The sequence below is a fragment of the Heteronotia binoei genome, chromosome 2, assembly GCF_032191835.1.
Source record: "Heteronotia binoei isolate CCM8104 ecotype False Entrance Well chromosome 2, APGP_CSIRO_Hbin_v1, whole genome shotgun sequence".
Taxonomy (NCBI): Eukaryota; Metazoa; Chordata; class Lepidosauria; order Squamata; family Gekkonidae; genus Heteronotia; species Heteronotia binoei.
The window spans coordinates 134192302-134211213 of NC_083224.1; the positions used below are offsets into that span (position 1 = coordinate 134192302).

At 41.7% G+C, this 18912-nt stretch overlaps 1 protein-coding gene across 5 annotated transcripts in view; it reads right to left on the minus strand.

Moving 5' to 3' along the window:
- Positions 1-1356: 1356 nt before the first annotated feature.
- Positions 1357-18912, minus strand: part of ZZZ3 (zinc finger ZZ-type containing 3) — a 97695-nt gene continuing 80139 nt past the window's right edge. For all 5 annotated transcript variants that reach the window (XM_060232047.1, XM_060232049.1, XM_060232050.1 and 2 more), the window contains exons 9-12: positions 16566-16718; positions 7798-7932; positions 3459-3559; positions 1357-2688 (exon numbers count right to left, since the gene is read on the minus strand). In XM_060232047.1, coding sequence (XP_060088030.1) covers positions 2544-2688; positions 3459-3559; positions 7798-7932; positions 16566-16718 — 534 coding nt within the window. In that variant the 3' untranslated portion in view covers positions 1357-2543. The remainder of the gene's footprint in view (positions 2689-3458; positions 3560-7797; positions 7933-16565; positions 16719-18912) is intronic.

The window sequence follows — 18912 nt, forward strand, 5'->3', positions numbered from 1 at the left end:
GTATTTGGGGACAGCTCAAACTGGACGCTTATAAAGTAAATCTCATCGCACCAGTTGCACAAGTGTGATGACAAAGTCACATGGATGTCCCAACAGAAAAACTACAGAATGATATAACCCTCAGAATGAAAAGGATTATGGGAGTGGAGAATATATAACTGCAATCTTTCCCACAGAGCACCAGCTCTGTTCCTTTCCCCCCTTTTTTACATTTTAATACTCTGATACCATCTGATAGCATTCTAAGTTGACAAAAACAGATGTGTAATAGCCATATTTTCCTAAAACTGACACTTAACAGTAAAGATGAAAAAATATTTTTATTTGCATAATAGTGACTTTGCTTCCCCAAAGCAATTCAGTTTTCCTTTATAAAAGAAACGTGAAATACATTAGGTGTATTCTTTTACATTGTATATTTTTTGGTTTATTAAATTTCTCAAAGAATGAGATATGCTTACAGACGATGTGTTATACTGCTCAGTCGTTTAGAAATGGTACTGCATATAAATTTTAAAATGCTTAAATTCCTCCAGCAAAAAGTGATTCCACTTGAACAAATACTGTGAAAATTAACACTGCGATTAAAAACTGAAATAAAAACGATCAATGCACCAGCCAGTTCTTTGTTAGTTACTTCTTAGGTTTAAGTTCAACACTTAGACTAAGTTATTCTGAAAATTCAAGTTTTTGTTTAAGCAAATGGAAATCTATTACATTTGAAATAGTGTTTCAGAAATCACAAGTAATACATGTCATAATGATATATTAACTAAAATATATCACAAATATTTCAAAGCTGCTTAATTCATTGCCATTTTTAGGCTAGCAAAGCATACAAAAATTTATTTTGTCTGAGACTTGGGTCAGGACAGCATTTATAAAAACAAGGAAACTCATATCATGATCATCACAAATTACATGGAAGTTTTCTTGATTTCAGTTACACATACTTCCATGAAATTGCTGTGATCTAATGATTTCTTAGAGACATGAATAGTTTTGACATGCTATCACGAGAGCTACCCACATCATTCCAGCATAGGAAGCAGTTCTATGTGAAGACTGCTTTTAGGGATACAATCCAGTCCCTCTAAATTGAGTGCAGAAGCATGCATTTTAGAGCATACTCAGGGTTATGAATTTGGTAGATGTGTGAATTGGGTAGGTGTGTTAGGATCAAGGTACTGGAGTCTAATCCTGTAAGAGGGTGAGCAAACAGAGAAAGATCACAAGGACACACAAAGCCCCAACAGGGTCAGGTACCCGCTAGTCTTATTAACCAAACAGTATGCTCCATTTTAATTTTGGTTCAAAAGTCAAACTTTCTCAGAAAAAAAAAAGTCACAGTAAGCATTCTATATATAAACAGACTGTATCCACATAGTTTATTTCTCACAGTTCTCCTGACAATTGAACATTATTTAAGAACATACTGTATACACAGATAAGAAGAAACATACAAAATGTTTTAAATGATGCACAACAAAATCCAGCAGTATAAAAGAATGCATGTGAACTCTTGCTCACTGCTCAAGCTAAATTTAATCACTTGTTTAAATAGTAATAAAAATACAATCTCTCATGGATCTTGTGCATACTACAAAAGAGGAAAATTATTACCATATATGATTTATAATAGGCAGTTTTCTTTGATGAGTTGTATCACCAACTCCAAATACAGAGGCAGAAGGCTGTGTATTTTCCTTTATAAGAGTTAATGTTGGGTTATTAGAGACTTTACACAGTTACTACCACTGGCACTTTTCACCATATTTTTTGTACACATCACATGGTCATCGTATATAACATTACATTTAAAAATATATCTGCGTGACAATTTTATAATATTCACACACCATGAGCTGGGTTAGGAAGCAATGCCACCCTTGCCTCCTGTAGTGCTTGACTGTTGGTAAATTAAAGTTTATTGTGGTGAAAAGGAAAAGAAAGAAAAAGTAAAGAAGTGTCAATGTGATTAAGCAGCTCCAATTTAATACAGGCCTGTTACCGACCATCACAGAGACAGTGACCGTTTTAATACGACCTAGAAGCAAACACTGTCGTCGGTTAAAACTTTGCCTTTAAAAGTCAGTTTCTGTGCTGAAAACTATTTCACAACAAAACTGCAAACTACTAAAATGTTTTTAATGTAAGTACTTCATTTCTGCATCTCCTAATAGCCAAGTTCTTACCATCTTTGGAACTGACTATCTTTAACGTGTGATTTCATTTCTGGCCACACTTTTTAAAAACTCCTCTCTTTAGATTCACCACCTAAAAATGACTAACGTGGTGAAAGAAAAACCTCCCCAGTAAAACCTCCCCCACACTAGGAATGTTCAGCTTCTGTTCAATGATCTAGAATCATGACAGATCAGAGAGCAATAGTGTGAGGAGGATGCCTGGGAAGCCCTCATACTGTGAGTGACATTCCATAGGAAAGCAAGTGTCTTTCCAGGGTGGGCACTGAATCAGCAACAGTGCCACTGTTGGTTTTCAAAGAGGATCCTAAGCTTTCAAGTTGCCTTTTGCTTCCCATGTCATCTATTTGCAGGAAAGTAGTTGGGGTCAAGGTAATTATAACTGGCAGCTTGGGACATGCAGTAGTCTCTATCTAAGAACATCTCTGATCTGTAAATAGGCTCCAAACGATGATTTTCCTTGTGAATCTCTGTTTCATGGAGACTGAAAGGAAAAAGGAAAAAAAATTTTTTTTTTCAAATATAGAGTTTTTAAAATTAGTATCTCATAGAGAATACGTTTTTAAAACAGAAAATACTTATTTGTTTTGTTTTTTAAAATAGATTTCATTTTATTGAATCTAATCCAATACAATAGGAGCATAGGGAGAATAAAAAATAAAAATATAAATCTCACATACAAGAATCCAATTTAATTAATTGGATGCATGTAACAAACAATTTACAAAAACAATACTTAATATGCTAGGTATTAAGAATAAAGAAATAGCCTACAATTCATTCTATTAGGCAAAAAGGAAATATTCCCAAAGAATTCCAAAACCGGAGCCCAAAGCAAATCATAATCTATAGCTAAATCAGTATCATTTTTGAAGAAAGAGTTATCCATTGGCTTTCCCATTACATACCGGTCCCATAACTTACCATACCACATTTTAATCGTAGGGGTATGTGGGCATTTCCAACTTTTAGCAATCATGATAACAGCTATTGCCAACATTGTCGAGATTAAAGATTTCTGATCATTGTCATATATGATTATATTTTAGTACATACATCTAAAAATACATTTTCTCTGCACAAGATCATTGTTGCTATCTTATACACATCAGAATTTTATCTGGTGCTTCCATTTAGATGCCTTTTGATTTGCACTGGAGATATTCTGAACATATGAAAAGAATCTTCACTGTGATTAGGCCTTACTGAAGCCAAGAGCACTGCTACCAACAGTCATCCACACATACTGCTTACCAGTCAGAACAAGAATCACAAAAATCCAAAGACATTTCTGAAGGGCAGTCTTGGCAATGCCACCGAATCCCTTGGATGGGTTCCGTTCCACAGTTATCACACTGGGGGGAAAAATCAGCAAAACTACAGTCAAGAAAAGATTTTCAAAGGTAAGTTAGAAAACTAAAAGGTATTTCAGGTCAACAGCCAACAGATGAGAACAAGGCAACAGGTATCATTGCATTCTCCTGAGAGAAATTCTTCTAAGCCTCAACATATTTGGGGGAAGGGAGAAAAGGGGAAGGTTAGAATAAAAATATTTGGCAGTAAGGTATTTCTCCTCTCTTGATTTACACATGGAATTCACTGCCACAGGAAGTGATAGCTACAAGCACAGACAGCTTCAAAGAAGGGAGAAACATATGGAGCACAGCATATTGATGGAACTCTCTGTCTGGGGCAATGATACAATGATGCTTTGTATTCTTGGTTCTGGGGGGGGGGGACAGTGTCCTGGCCCCACTGATGTATCTCCTGATGGCACCTGGTTTTTTTGGCCACTGTGTGACACAGAGTGTTGGACTGGATGGGCCATTGGCCTGATCCAACATGGCTTCTCTTTTGTTCTACCTCATTTCTCTTTAACAGCTGAATCAGGTGGGTCTGTGAATGTCTGAAACAGAGAAAGTAATGGGAGGTGCTGTTGGTCAATGCTAATTGAGGATTGCAGAGGCAGCCTGTCCTGGAAGGACTACCCTCCCCCTGAAGAAGGTTTGTAGTTTGAGGTAATATTGGGTCCTGGTCTATGGTTGGAAGCTCAGGTGTCAGCTGAGACATGCAGCATCTTTTATGAGCTTTGGTCATTCCTCTAAAAGCATAATCTAGCCATGGTGATCCATGCTCCAATCACAATTAAGTAGGATTAATGTAACACATTCTACATGGGGTTACCTTTGAAAGCTGTTTGGGAAATAAAATAGTTGGGACCAGGGTACCTGAAGTAGGCCTGTAGCCACCGGGGAGGGGCGGGGGGCATGGCCCCTCCATCGAACCCTCCCTTTGACCAGTATGGCCCCTCCTGTCAGCCCCGCTCTTTGTGGCTCTCATGGCCCCCAATCTCCCTGCAGCTCTGGTCGGCTCCCACTCCTTTCTGCGCAGTGCCTCCTCCTCCCTCCCACCCTGTGAAATGCCGGCTCCTCCTGGGGTTCTTTCTAGGCCCGCCCCCCCCCCCCACGATCTTGTGATCGACGGGAAAAGCCACGGGGAGGCCGGTGCTCCTCTGCCGGCCTTCCAGGGCTCTCCAGAGCTTTAACGCTGGGGCAGCGGCGAAAGGAAGGACCAGCAAGCCTTTGAAAAGTGCCCACCACATCAGCAGCTTCCTCGGCAGTGGGCGCTTTTCCAGGGCTTGCTGGTCCTTCCTTTCACCGCTGCCCCAGTGCTAAAGCTCCAAAGAGCGCTGGAAGGCCGGCAGAGGAGCGCCGGCCTCGCTGCGGCTTTTCCCGATGATCACATGATCGGCGGGGGGTGCCTGGAAAGAGACCCGGGAGGAGCTGGCGCTTCACAGGGTGGGAGGGAGGAAGGGAGGGGGTGGCGTTGTGGAGGGGGGAGGGAGCTGCCAGAGCAGTGGGGAGATGGGGGCCACCAGAGAAGCAGCAGCAGAGAGAGCAAGGGCCGCGAGAGCAGGGGGCCCATCATACAAAAATTTATTCTGTCGCCCCTCCCCACTGAAAATTTTCTGGCTATGGGCCTGACCAGAAGTGTCTACCAGGGTATCTTCTCCCATTCCATCCAGCCTGCCAGTTTACCTCTCAAGCCCTCCTCTCTGTGCTCCCAGCTTCAGAGGTGAGGCAGGTGGCATCTAGAAATATAGCATTTTCTGTACTGGCATCTTGACTTTGGAATGCCCTCCCTCTTAAGGCTTGCTTAGTGCCTAAATTACTTTCTTTTAGGTGCTGAAACATGACATATCTTTTTACCCAGGCTTTTAATTAGGAGCTTTATCCTTCTAGCTTTTTAAAGTTTGTATCTAGTCTGAGGTCTATTTTAAGAATAATTTATTTATTTTAAGGATATTTTATTACGTTTATATCTCTGGGATTATTTTTAACAGCTTGTTGTTTTAATAGTGTTAAATTATTATTTTAAATCTCGGATTATTTTCAACAGCTTGTTGTTATAATAGTGTTAAATTATTATTTTAAACTAGGAATAAGGCCTGTTGTGAAGAAAAATACAACATGCTCAAGAGAGGGAGGCTCTGGTTGGGTGCCCCCCACCCTTGCTGTCTTCCCACCCACCCAAGTGAAGACATTCACTCCCCCCCACCTCAAGGGGAGCTGATGTCTGCCATCTGGAAAGCACTTGTAATTCTGAGTGATCTCCAGCCCTCACCTTGAGATTGGCAACAGTGGTTCCCCATGAATTTGCCAACCTGTATTTGGCAACTCCTAAGTCACACTGGTTGTCAGAGGGGGGCTGCTGCTGAACAGGAGCAAGCAACTAAGTCTAGTTAAGTCATGCCAGTCAGGTGGCATCAAGTCATCCAAAGGATGCTGCCAGGCCTAGAGAAGCCAACCTCCAGCTGGAGCCTAAAGATCTGTTATCACAAATGAACTCTAGACAACAGATTGGTTTTCCCCTGAAGAAAATAACTGCTTTGCAGGGTAGACTCTCTTGCATTCTATTCAGCTGAGGGCTCTCCCTTCACTGCGCAGCAACAGTATCTGGTTAGTAGCTTTCCCAGTGGGCCAATCCTCATCTGTCCTGGGGCAAGGAGGAGGGAGGGGCAGGAAAGAGGCAGCAGCCATGGCCTCTGAGGAAGCACTTTGTGAGGCTGTAGTAGAGCGGTAGCCCTTTCTGAGGCCAGTGGGTGAAGAGGATACTAAGAAGCATCAGAGATTTATCTGTCTCTGAGGTAAGACTGGATTTGATGGTTTGTTCAGTGATCCTGAACCTGCAGTAGGTAGGGGACAGGGGAGTCAGCCAATGGGAATCCAGAGGTTGTGACTGATGCATGATGGTCCAATGGTTTGTTGAGTGCATCTGTCAGCCAATGGGAGCACTCCATTTGGCTACCACCATAGGGGAAATATTATCTATGATGATTTTAAGCTACCTCAAGAAGAAATCAGATGATACAGCATAGAATTCTTTTTAATAAACAGCCCAACAAAAGGTCCTTCAGCCATCTGTGGACTGGATACCCATTCATTAAACTCTGAAATCTCTTGGACTTCATGGGCTTTCAACAGGAATATTTGAGTCACATATTTATCTCACCCTTCCTAGGAGAAACACAGGACTTCATACTAGGTCTTCTCCTTTATCATCACAACTTTATGAAGTAATTTAGGCTGAAAGACTGTCTGGGTCAAGATCATGCAATGAGCTGCGTGGCAAAGTGGGGATTTGAACCCAGGTTTCCAATTCCAAAGCTTTAGATGGACAATATAACCATTAACCTCATAATGTTCAAACATTTCAAATTACAAGTTCTTCCAATCTGTAAAGCCTCATGCCATTTACAGTCAGGTTCAGATTCTTATAAATCTGAGCCTAACCCAAGGTCTATATTACTCTATAGAGAACTGTGTGTAGAGAATGAAAGCCACCAAACCATATCACCCAAAGATAAGGGAGCTTTCAAGGTATGCAGAAAAACATGTCCTCCCCTCATTATGCTTTCAAGACCCCAACAGGAAGAGGACTGCACTTGCATGATTTTCTTCTAGTGTCACGGCAGATATGAGGGAACATTTCCTTCTCCCCCAATCTCCCACAGCCCTGGGACTGGCAGGTAATCAAAACATGGAGTCTCAAAATATTTGGAAGCTCAGAATTGAGAATTTTGTAAGGAAAATACGGGGGAAGAGAAAGAACAAGCAAAGTGACAAGTAAGAACTGTAACACAGATCAGAACATAGGCAAAACAAAATCATATGAATGTTAAAAAAAACACAATGTGGTTTAAACCGACAGCTCAAGAATCTCTTTGAACAAGCAAACCTTCACTGAAATCAGTAATACAATGGCCTAACAAGCAGAAAAAAGAAGCCAGATAAAGAGAAATTAAATTAAAGGAACCAAGCATCTATCAAAATGAGACAATGAAGGCAGTGGCATGGGAAAAAAAGGAGATAAAGGGGTTGGGACCTCCCTGAGATTCTTTACAGTATTAGTCACTTGTATAAATAAAAAAGCGACATAGATCTCAAAGACCTCATGAATCACATTTTGGAGCATTTGTGCTATAAAATTTCTAGTAATTATGAAGTACACTAGAAGACAGAATGATATTACATCACTCTTATTTTCTGGTATTTGGTGGGTCAAAGATTTGAGGTTCCAGATCCGTACTTACCTTGAAGCCTATGTGTTGAACAAAGCCACTTTCTGCGTGCATTTGCTGAAGCTTCGCTTTCTTCAATTTTTTAAATTTAAGCAGCTCTTTGTATTCTGGTAATCCTCGATACGCTACAGGAATACTTTCTTCATCCTGTTATTTTTTTAAAAGACAGATTAGAATATGGTTCAACTAAAACCATTCTTACCCTTAGGGTAAATGGGATTCATGAATTAATATTTGATGCTTTACAGTAAATTAGCTGACTCAAACTGGCATAGAAAAAAACTATCACATTTGTATTCTGCTGTTTAAGTGTGCCTCTTGCTATGGTATCACTGAATATAGCAGTAATTAGTCACAGATGCTGGAAACAGAATAGTAAAGTTTGTTGCAATATACTGTAGTTACAATATAGGTTTTATTAAGTTTGTTTCTTTCTGAATGAAAACAATAAATGTCAGAGGAAATTGTTATTTTCTTATGAACCATAGTCTGACCACTATCTACCCAAGGCAAGAATGAATATGGCTTCCCCCCCACCCCCACTCCAGTGGGAAACAGTTTACATAGTCTGCCCACACAAGCTCATGGGACTTACTCAATTCTAGAATTATGTAGGGGATTTTAGGATTCTAAACCTATGTTCTGTTGAGGCTGCAATGGAAGCTTGGAACATGAACTCCTTGAAGTGGTTGACAAGACTGCTCCTCATCAACCCCTCCCACTCTTGAGGTAGAAGCCAGCCATGTGGCTTACTGTGGAGCTAAGGTAATAAAACATCTGGGAAGAGGCTTTCAAAAAACCTATTAATGAATTTGACAGAACATGTTATAGAGCCCACTGGAAGACCTAGCAAAGAAATGTTATTTCTCTGTAACCATATAATCAACCAGTAAAATATCACAGAATCTGCTGACTCCTAACCCTGAACCTTAAGTGTTTCAAGAGCAGACTAAGGATGTGCACTTGGATACAACCTTGTTGAATGTCTGTTTGAAAAATACCTTATCAGTTTTTTCAGATACATTCAATTCTCCCTAATGTGTCTGGGATACCAAAAAATGGGTCTTGAAAAATCCTGGAAATATTAGGGATTAACTAGGTATTCTAGAAGCCAGCATTTGCAGGATCCCAAGACTGTTTTTTCCTTTTCCCTGTGTTTCTGGTTGAGCTTTAGGTAAAAGTCCTTTTCCCCACCCTGTGTTTCTTGTTGAGCTTTAGGTAAAAGTCTGTCAGTTTCAACTTTTTGTTGTTGGAGTTGGTTTGTTTCAGGTTCACAGGATTTGGAAGGTAGATCCTTGTGTTCTGCATTGAGAGTCTTACATTTTATATAGGCTGGACTTAGGAATAGCTTGCAACAGCATCCCTAAGGAGATGGTTCTCGGGTTTTATATTTTCAAGTCTCCTCCTCCATAGAATACAGTGAAGAACATCTGAGGCACCTTTAGGGGCCCACAGAATTGGCCTCCTTGGTCCAACTGACTTGAAATTTAGCTCTTATTTAAAGGATAGGCATCTTCAGTTTCCGTGCAATTTTGGTACCAGTACCTTTAACTCCCCTCCACCGCCCACTGGAAAGATTTCCCACAGGGAATAATGAAGCAAAAAAAATAGTGAAACCTTAAAAAATATATAAATACCATAGTGGTATTTGGAATCTGGGAAACCAGGAAATTTATTTTTCAGCTCCAATATACCTGGATCTGAAAAATACCATTGCGAGGGGGGGGGGGGGGCTGCACACTCTTAGAATAGATAATTAGCAGTGACAGTTTAGCAAAAATTTACTGATAAAATATCACAAGTATGCTCTGATTTGGATACCAGTTGTAATATACCAGTTTGGTGTAGTGGTTAAGTGTGCAGACTAATCTGGGAGAACTGGGTTTGATTCCCCACTTCTCTACATGCACCTGCTGATGTGGCCTTGGGTCAACCACAAGTTCTCTCAGAGCTGTTCTGCTTAAGAGCAGTTATGGGAGAACTCTCTCAGCCCCACCTATCTCACAGGGTGCCTGTTGTGGGGAGGGGAAAGGAAAGCTGTAAGCTCCCTTTGGTACTGAAGAGGAGGGTATAAATCCAATCTCCTATTCTTCTATAGGCCAAGCAGAAGAAATACAACACCATCTGGTCTGCTTATGGACCATTTTGACCCAGTTACTGTGATCCATATTGACACGGTCCTGGTATACATGAAGACCACTATGTGAACTTCATCTTTGGCCACCCCAGAAGATAAAATTATGCAAGAACATTAATGAGCCCCTTGATGTACATCATATATCAATTACTAACTGTAGTCCACTTTCCCTCATCCAGCCAAATGTGGGAGTTCTTTATCTACTATTTTAAAAACCCTCCTTACAGAAAAATGATGTGGCCAATTATCACCTAGTCTGTAATCTGTCCTTTTGGGTCAAAGTGATTAAGAGAGCAGTAGTGGATCAACTCCAGGTCCCCTTGGATAACCCATCTTCTCTGGATTATTTTCAGAAAGGTGCAGGATCAGCTATGACACAGAGACAGCCTGGTGGTTTTAGTTGATGACTTCTGTCTGAAGGTAGAGAAAAGCCATGCTTCTTTGCTACTCCTACTGAATTTATCTCCAGTCTTTGATCATACCATCCTGTCAAGACATTTGGAGGCTTGAAGTAGGTATCAGGGGACTGGTTTAAATCGTTCCTCACAGACTGGACTCAAAGGGTTGTATTGGAGACCAGCTATCTTCAATGTGGGAGTTGTCCTGTAGGGTTCCACAGGCATATTATCCCCCTTGTTATTCAACCTCTATGTAAGCCTTTAGGAGAAATCATTCATAGCTTTGGAATTGATGTCATTAATTACAAACTGCACAGTTGCACCTAAGATTAGTATGCTCCAAAGGGTCATCTGTGCATTCAAAGAACCATCCTCCTTCCCTGATTGTTGGCATTTCTACGCAGAAGGAGCTGTAATGAAAGAGGGAAAAGGAGAGACAGCTTCCTGACTACAGTCCTAGAAGCCTCACAGATGCTTTGTGTAGGAACAGAAATCAGGCTACTGTGTGATGCTAGAACTCTTCTACACCTGTGAGCAATTCTGAAAGTTTTTTCGAGGCCACATCTCAGCTTTGTTCGGCCACCTGCAGCCAAAAAGACCAAAAAAAATGTCTTCTTGTCTCCACTGCAAAGTCCCTTTAAAATCAAGTAGTGAGACTGATTAGATTTTGGATCAAATGTTGAAATTTTGTAAAAACTAGGAGAGCTGGGAGAATGGCCCTGAGTTCTAGGAGAATGATGGTCTGAGAGTAGTCTTAACTGTTCCATGATCTGAATAAATCTGAATAAAACTTTGCTGGTCTTAAAGGTCATGCTTGACTCCTGCTTTGTTCTACTGCTTCAGACCAACACGGCTGCCCACTTGGATTTTTTCCATGATCCTTGGACATGACCTAAGAAAGAACCTAAGTGTAGTGCATACTCATGACAGAGTGACAAGAACACCTTATAGCACGTTTATGAAAGTCCATGAGATGGCAGTGAAGGCCGCTAAGAGACAATTCTATGCAGCCTCCATTGCTTCTGTGAAGTCATGCCCAGCCCAGTCATTTAGAACTATTTGATTGCTGACTTCACTGCCAGAAGACAAAATGGTAGGAGACTGGATATTGGCTGTGAAGCATTTGCAACTTATTTAGTGGATAGTCTTCTCTCTCCACCAGGACCTCCTGGTCACAGTTGATACAGTAAGGCAGGGGTCTCCAACTTGCAGCCCACCTTCAGGTCCAACTATGAACCACTTCAGCTGACTCTCTCAAGAGGATGTCAACAGCTATGAAGCCAACCACTTGCCTTCTTGACCCGTGCCCTTTCTGGTTAAAGCCTGCAGGGAGGGCATTCGGGTCCCCCTGGGAAAAATTATCAACTTGTCCCTCTCTTTTGGGACCTTTCCAGCAGACTGAAGGAGGCAGTGGTTCATCTGCTCTTAAAGAAATCAGCATTGGACCCTACGGTCCTGACCAACAACCGCCTACTTGCCATTTCTGGGTAAGATACTGGAGAGAGCGGTGGCTGAACTCCAGGCTTTCCTAGAGGATGCATCCACCCTTGATCCATTCCAGTCCAGTTTCTGCCCCAAAAATTCACTGCCACAGGAGGTGGCGGCAGCTACAAGCATAGCCAGCTTCAAGAAGGGATTGAATAAACATATGGAGCAAAGGTCCATCAGTGGCTATTAGCCACAGCGTATTGTTGGAACTCTCTGTCTGGGGCAGTGATGCTCTGTATTCTTGGTACTTGGTGTGGGGGGGGGACAGTGGGAGGGCTTCTAGTGTCCTGGCCCCAGTGATGGACCTCCTGATGGCACCTGGGGTTTTTTATTTGTCCACTGTGTGACACAACAGAGTGTTGGACTGGACGGGCCACTGGCATGATCCAATATGGCTTCTCTTATGTTCTTATGGCCACGGGACAGAGACAGTGCTAGTTTCCCTCATAGATAACCTCTGGAGACACCTGGATCAGGGTGGTTCAGCGCTGCTGTTACTTCTAGATCTGACAGCAGCATTCAACACAGTTGACTATTATATTTTGGCCCACTATCTTGCTGAAATAAGAGTTCGGCGGTCTGCCTTGCAATGGTTCTCCTTTTTCCATAATTGGGGTGGCACTTGGTTGAGGGAGTATCCCTGTGTTGCCCACTTGAATGTGAAGTGCCACAGGGGGCAATTCTCCCACCAGTGTCATTTAACATCTGTAGGTGCCTTCTCGCCTAGTTGGTCCAGGGGTTTGGGCTGGGTTGTCACCAGGATGTGGATGACACCCAGCTGTACTTGTTGATGGATGGATGCCTGGACTCTGCCCCAGAAAATCTGACCAGAGCATTAGGAGCCATGGCTACAGCGGAGCCTGCTGAATCCAACAAAGACAGAAGTCCTGTACCTGAGTTGGGGTGTGGTGGTGGTGGTGGGGGGGGAGAGTTGAGTTAGGAATCAGGCTGCTCACCTTGGATGGTGCATTGCTCATGCCAGCTAAGCAGGTGAGGAGCCAAGGGGTGGTCCTGGATGTCTCGCTTTCCACAGGCCTTTATCATCTTTGGTAGATCAGGCAACTGGTCCCATACCTCTTCCCCCAGGACTTGGCTACAGTGACCCATGCAATGGTCACTTGTACTGGTATTGACCTTTAAAGCCTCGTGCAGCCTGGGATTGATGTACCTGAGGGACCACCTCTTTCTATATGTGCCCTGAAGAGACTTGCACTCTGCTGAGCAAGATTTGCTGGCTGTCCCTCGACCAGGACCAGGGCTTTTTCTGCCCTGGACCCAGCCAGGTGGAACATGCTCCCATGTGAGACCAGGGCCCTGTAGGATCATCTACCATTCTGCAGGGCCTTTAAAAAGGAGCTGTTCTTCCAGGCTCTTGTGTGAGGAGGTGGGTGTCCAATAAAAAATTCTCCTCACTCCCCACCCCTCCGCTGAGGACACCACTTCTACATGGGCTGGAATAAATGAACAGCAGCAAATATCTGAAATTGTGCACACACAGTACCGACCCAACGCCCAATGGTGTCCTAGGCAGACTCGCTGCCTGGCGCCTCCCCAAAGCCCCTCCGCGGCGCTGCACTCACTCGACCCACCCCCTCCCTTCTCCATCCCACGTCGATTTCAATGCCAGGATGGGCTCCAGTGCTATGTTCCCGGCTATCCAAAGTCCCCCCCGCCCCCCGCTGATCAGATGATCCGATCAGCGGGTAAAACCAGCCTCCTGAAAGGGCAGCCCCGTTGCCACTGACTCCTCTCCCATCCAGGAAGTGGGGAAGGGAGGAGTCAGCAGCAGCGGGGCCGCCCTTTCAGGATGTTGATCCTGATAGACACGGAGCGTGGCCGTGGTGCGGTTTTACCCCCTGATCCAATCACCTGATTGGCAGCGGCGGTGCGCCTTTGGATATCCAGTATTGCGGCGCTGGAGCCCGTCCTGGCATTGAAATCGACGTGGGATGTGGAAAGGAGGTGGGGAGAACACTGGGGAACGGGCAAACTAGGTGTTTGCCTAGGGGGGAGGGGTAGAAAGGCTGAATTTGCTGCCCCCGACCTGCTGGCGCCCTAGGCAACCACCTAATTTGCCTAGTGGGGGAGCTGGCCCTGTGCGCACAACAAATAGTGCAACTGTTTTTAATTTATGAAATGTATTTAATTATTTATTAATTGTCTGTTTGCCAAACTGGTGTAATTATTTTCTGTGCTCCACCCTGAGCCCGCTTGTGGGGAGGGCTGAATATAAATCTGAAAAATAAATAAATCAAGCACCCCATCTGGGTGAGGTAGCATCTATAATTACTGAAAACTTGCCTCAACTTGTAATGACTGGACTGTGGGAAGGATTTTTTAAAACGTTGCTTATCACTTTAGGTTCTGTGATGATGTTTGAGGGCAATCAGATTCTGGAAAATGAGAAGCAACATTTTAAAAAAAAGAAAATGTTAAAAATGACTCTTTGGAGCAATGTTAGAACTAACTGAACCAAAGCAAGGCCAGGTTAATATTACTGCTTGGCCTGCTTCTTTCTGGGCAAGTAGGCATGCTTCAATACTACAGACAAGGCTCTTTACTTGCAAATATCTTTTCTGCGCTCAAGGCTATAGATAATTTTGTTTAACAAAATGTAAGGAGTAAAGCACATTGCATATGTAGCTTCCATAAGATCCCTCTCCTGCATCAGACAGTGCATGGGAGAGGTGCATAGCAAAGACAGAAGAGACAGGCCTCTAATCTTGAGATGTCATGTCCTTAGGAGAAAAGTCCAGGAGAACCTCTCCCCCAAAACACCTACTGCTCCTCTGCTGAATTATCCAAACTAATGATTAGTTTGGTGGGAAAACTAAAAATTAAGGATATAAAAACTGGTGCACACCCTGACAAAGGGAAGAAGGGTGGGGGTTTTCAGTGCAAACTGGTAATCTTGACATCAGTCAGCTCAACAAAGGTAGCCAATGTGGTAAGAGTTTTATGTTCTCTTTAATGTCAGCATGACTGAACTCTGAAGCACAGGGGGGCCGCATGGACTATTTGTGGGTGCTGAATGAGCTCTGTGTGAACTCAATGTAACTGGCTACTGTTCTGTCTCTGTGCACTTGTTACACTGTGAACTCAAATCTTATTAGCATATGAGGCTTGTGTGATTGTGGGCTATAAGTCTGTTCAGTGAAATAAAGAACATCTTGCTGCTTCTAGCAGCATAAGCGAGCGGGATCAATCCCAAAGAACTATTGAGAAGGCTGGTTCTGAGCCTCTTTCTCAGGAAGTACATTTTCCTCAGACTGGGTGTTTGACTACTTCTGGTCACTTTAGCTAACACCCTTGCCCATGGAGCCATGTTTATTACAGCAATTAAGAACCTTGCAATTTTATCACAGACATCAAATAAATTGGTTCTGTAGAATGGTCTTCACGAACTTTGTTCTCCTATCCAGTGAAAGTTAGAGGTCCCCACTGGTAAAGCCTATGATCATGCTCAAATAAACAGCAGTTTGAGAGGGAGGGAGATGACTCTAGATCGGCATTTCCCATTGGCAGGGTCGTGACCCGGCACCGAGCCACGCAGGCCTCAGCAGTTTTAAAGGTTAGTTGCTCCCATTCCGTTTATTCTGTTTTTCTTTTCCTTTTTCTCTTTCTTTCTTCCTTTTGTCCCTCCTTTTGTTCACTCCTTCCTTCCCTTTTCCTTCCTTCCTATTTCATTTATCTTTCTTTTTTCTATTTGTTTTCAACTCTCTTCTCCTCTCTCCCATTCATTCATTCATTCATTCATTTCTGTCAGTCAGTCTTTCTGTTTCCCTATTTGCTTTATTTCCCACTTCCTCCTTTTTCTTTCTTTCTTTCTTTCTTTCTTTCTTTCTTTCTTTCTTTCTTTCTTTCTTTCTTTCTTTCTTTCTTTCTTTCTTTCTTTCTTTCTTTCTTTCTTTCTCCCTCCCTTCCCACTGCTAATCTGAGTAGACCGGGGGAGGGGGGGGCAGAAGAATCTTGAAATGTTCTGCCTTTTCATGTTTTCCCAGGCTGCCATTTCATGTTTTCCTTCCTTCCTTTCTCTTTCTTTCAGTCAGTCTTTCCCTCTGTCTTCTTTCCTTTCCTCCTCCCTCTCTCTCTGTCAGTCGGTTTTTTCCCATCTTCTTCCTTCCTTGCCATTGCTAATCTGAATAGACCAGAGAGAAGAAGCTTTAAATGCCCTGCTATTTCATGTTTTCCCAGGCTGAGAGTATTTTATATTTTTAGTTTTCTGCTTTGTGATCCTTGTGCTTTTTCTTGATGTTTTAGTTTTAAAATTGCATTGCAAAATCCCACTATTCTCCTACTTCCTAAACAAAATATTGCCAAGAGTTTTAAGCATGTTTGTACATCATTTCCTGTCTCCCGGCTTCACCCCCAAAATCTCCTGGCTCCACCCCCAAATTTTAGTGGGCCACGAAGGAGAAGTGTAAAAATAACCAGGTCACAAGGGGAAAAGTTTGGGAAACCCTGCTCTAGATAATTGATCAGGATGTTGTAACTGAATAGACACTGAATGATGGCATAGATGCCAAATAATTGCTGGTGTCTGGATGTGACTTGAAAAGCAAACTTAAAGGTGTGATGGCTGAAATGGTTTAGGACAGGATGAGAGAAAAATCTCCTGTAACCTATGAAATGATATTCCATGACAATATTTGAATTTTCTATACTGCCATACATATTCTCAATCATCTACTTAGAATGCAGCGCCTGTTAGGGGAGGGTGGGATATAAATTTGATTAAATAAATAAATAAAACATACCGATGCATCTTCATCAGCTGTATTGTCCATATGGCTGTGAAAACTAGACCTGTCATCATCTTCATCCATATACACAGGAGGTTCATGGGATGTCATGAAAGTTGAGGGCTTGAAGAGATGCTTGTTCAGAGGATGTTGCCGTCTACTTGAAGACTGCAAAGAGTATATATATTTGTCAAGTAATAATAAACCATTAGCAATGTTTGCACTTCGAAGATACAGCACCATGCTATTTATTTACTTCTTTTATAATAGTAAAACAGTTTCTAATTTTCAGCTTAAAAATATTTTCTGTGCAGCAAATAAGTGCAGAATAGATGTATTCTGAAAGCAGCCTGCTTCAAGTTATATCAGAAAAGGTTAATTCCAAAAATGGTTTAACTACAGTTCTCAATTTGCAAAGAAGAAACAAGTGGCAATTTGCCCTTTCACTTGCATCGGACATCATGGCAAGTTGAAGTCTGACAGCTTCTTCGACAAGAAAACTTTCAATCATAATCTGCCTCATGGAGGAGGAAAAGAGTGTGTGAGTCATGGTTATGCCACTCAATAACAGAGGTTTACTGTGATATCTGAACAAGATGCCTGTCTGAAATTAATTAAAGCCTTCGTATAACAAATCTACATGCTTTTAAACTATATAATTTATACCTGCTACATAAAACTATCAAGACATTCAGTAATTTGGTTTAGCTCTCTTTACACACAAGTAAAGACCCAATGGAAGATTACTTATTTTTAAGTGTGCAGACTCTTATCTGGGAGAATCGAGTTTGATTCCCTACTCCTCCACTTGCAACTGTTGGAATGGCTGTGGGTCAGCCATAGCTCTCGTAGGAGTTGCCCTTGAAAAGGCAGCTGATGTAAGAGCTCTCTCAGGCCCACCTACCACAGGGTGTCTGCTGTGAGGGGGGAAGGTAAAGGAGATTGTGACTGCTCTGAGACTCTGAGATTCAGAGTATAGGGTGGGATATAAATTTAATATCTTCTATATTCTTCAAGTAAGGGCCTAAAACTTTCCACATGTAAAGTATATCATTCAGTAGGAAATGGAAACTAAATGTCAATGTTCAGGTGACAGCACAGAAACACTAGTAAAGTGAAAAATAAAAAGCAGTTTTAAATTAACAAATTTTATATGAGATCATAGATTCACTGTCAAAAGATTATATAGCCTTTACTATATTTACACTGCATTTAAATATTTTTTCCCAAAGGATTGTTAACATATTAAAAATTCATAAATACCTACATGTAGTAGTGTTTTTCTAAAGCCATATAGCCTTTATATTCTTAGTCATTCATCAAAAAATACTTTAGTCATTTAACAGAAAACTATATTTAGTTCTGAGTCCCTACTTGATACCTATAAATTGAATCAGTGGCTCTATATGCTAATTTCAGATTAGCATTCTGCCACATGAAATTAGTTTTCAAACTTTTCAGAAATGTTTTGTACTTATTACAGATGCATTTTGTAATTTACATTTTGAGTAATTTTACTGTTGATAGTTGATGATAAATACTGATTATATAAATGTTTAAATAAGACCCTCAAATCTTTACAAACAGCAACACACATTATTTTATTTATATATTCTAGCAGCACGAAGCATGTGAAGCACAGACGAATGAAGCACTATTGCCATTGCTCACAGGATTTACTAACAAAATTTAAAGAATACTAAACCAGTTGAGATTAAATGAGAGGGGTCTGAGAAATTAATGGTGAGTATGGATTATGGATTAGAATACTAGTAAAATATATGTAATAGTCTTGCTACCTGAATGAGGTACAATTAGTTGTAAACATGGATCTAGATGCATTAATGTTTCACAGAAAAATGAAATGTAGAAATACTTGAGATTTAGGAAAAAAAACAATTAGTCTTTGAAAAGTTAACAAAACATTTAACATCCATGATCTGGTTACCAGAAGAAAACAAATTTGCCTTTTCTACCGTGCAAGTGTTCATTAGCCAGTTGCCCTGACAGCTGACACAACAGCAGCAAGAGCAGGGGGAATTCTGAAGTCCTGCTGTTTATTTCTGATATCTTCCAAGTTATGGCAAAGGTGTGCAAGTCTATTTTGGGGCAACCATTTGAAAAAAAAATGGTTCTTTTTTCTGCCTTAGTATTTGTATAGTTTCTTTTTCATATTGTGCTGCTTTAAAACAATGTACTGAAACCCAAACACGAACCTTTACCCATCTCTTCATCTAGCTGCAGCCTCATATACCCCTTGAAAAGCCACTCGAGGGTCCAGGAGCTTACGTTTACACAAGTTGAGCGAGTAGGTAGCCCAACATCACAAGCAGATGGCCCAAGCTCAACCAATGAACATTAC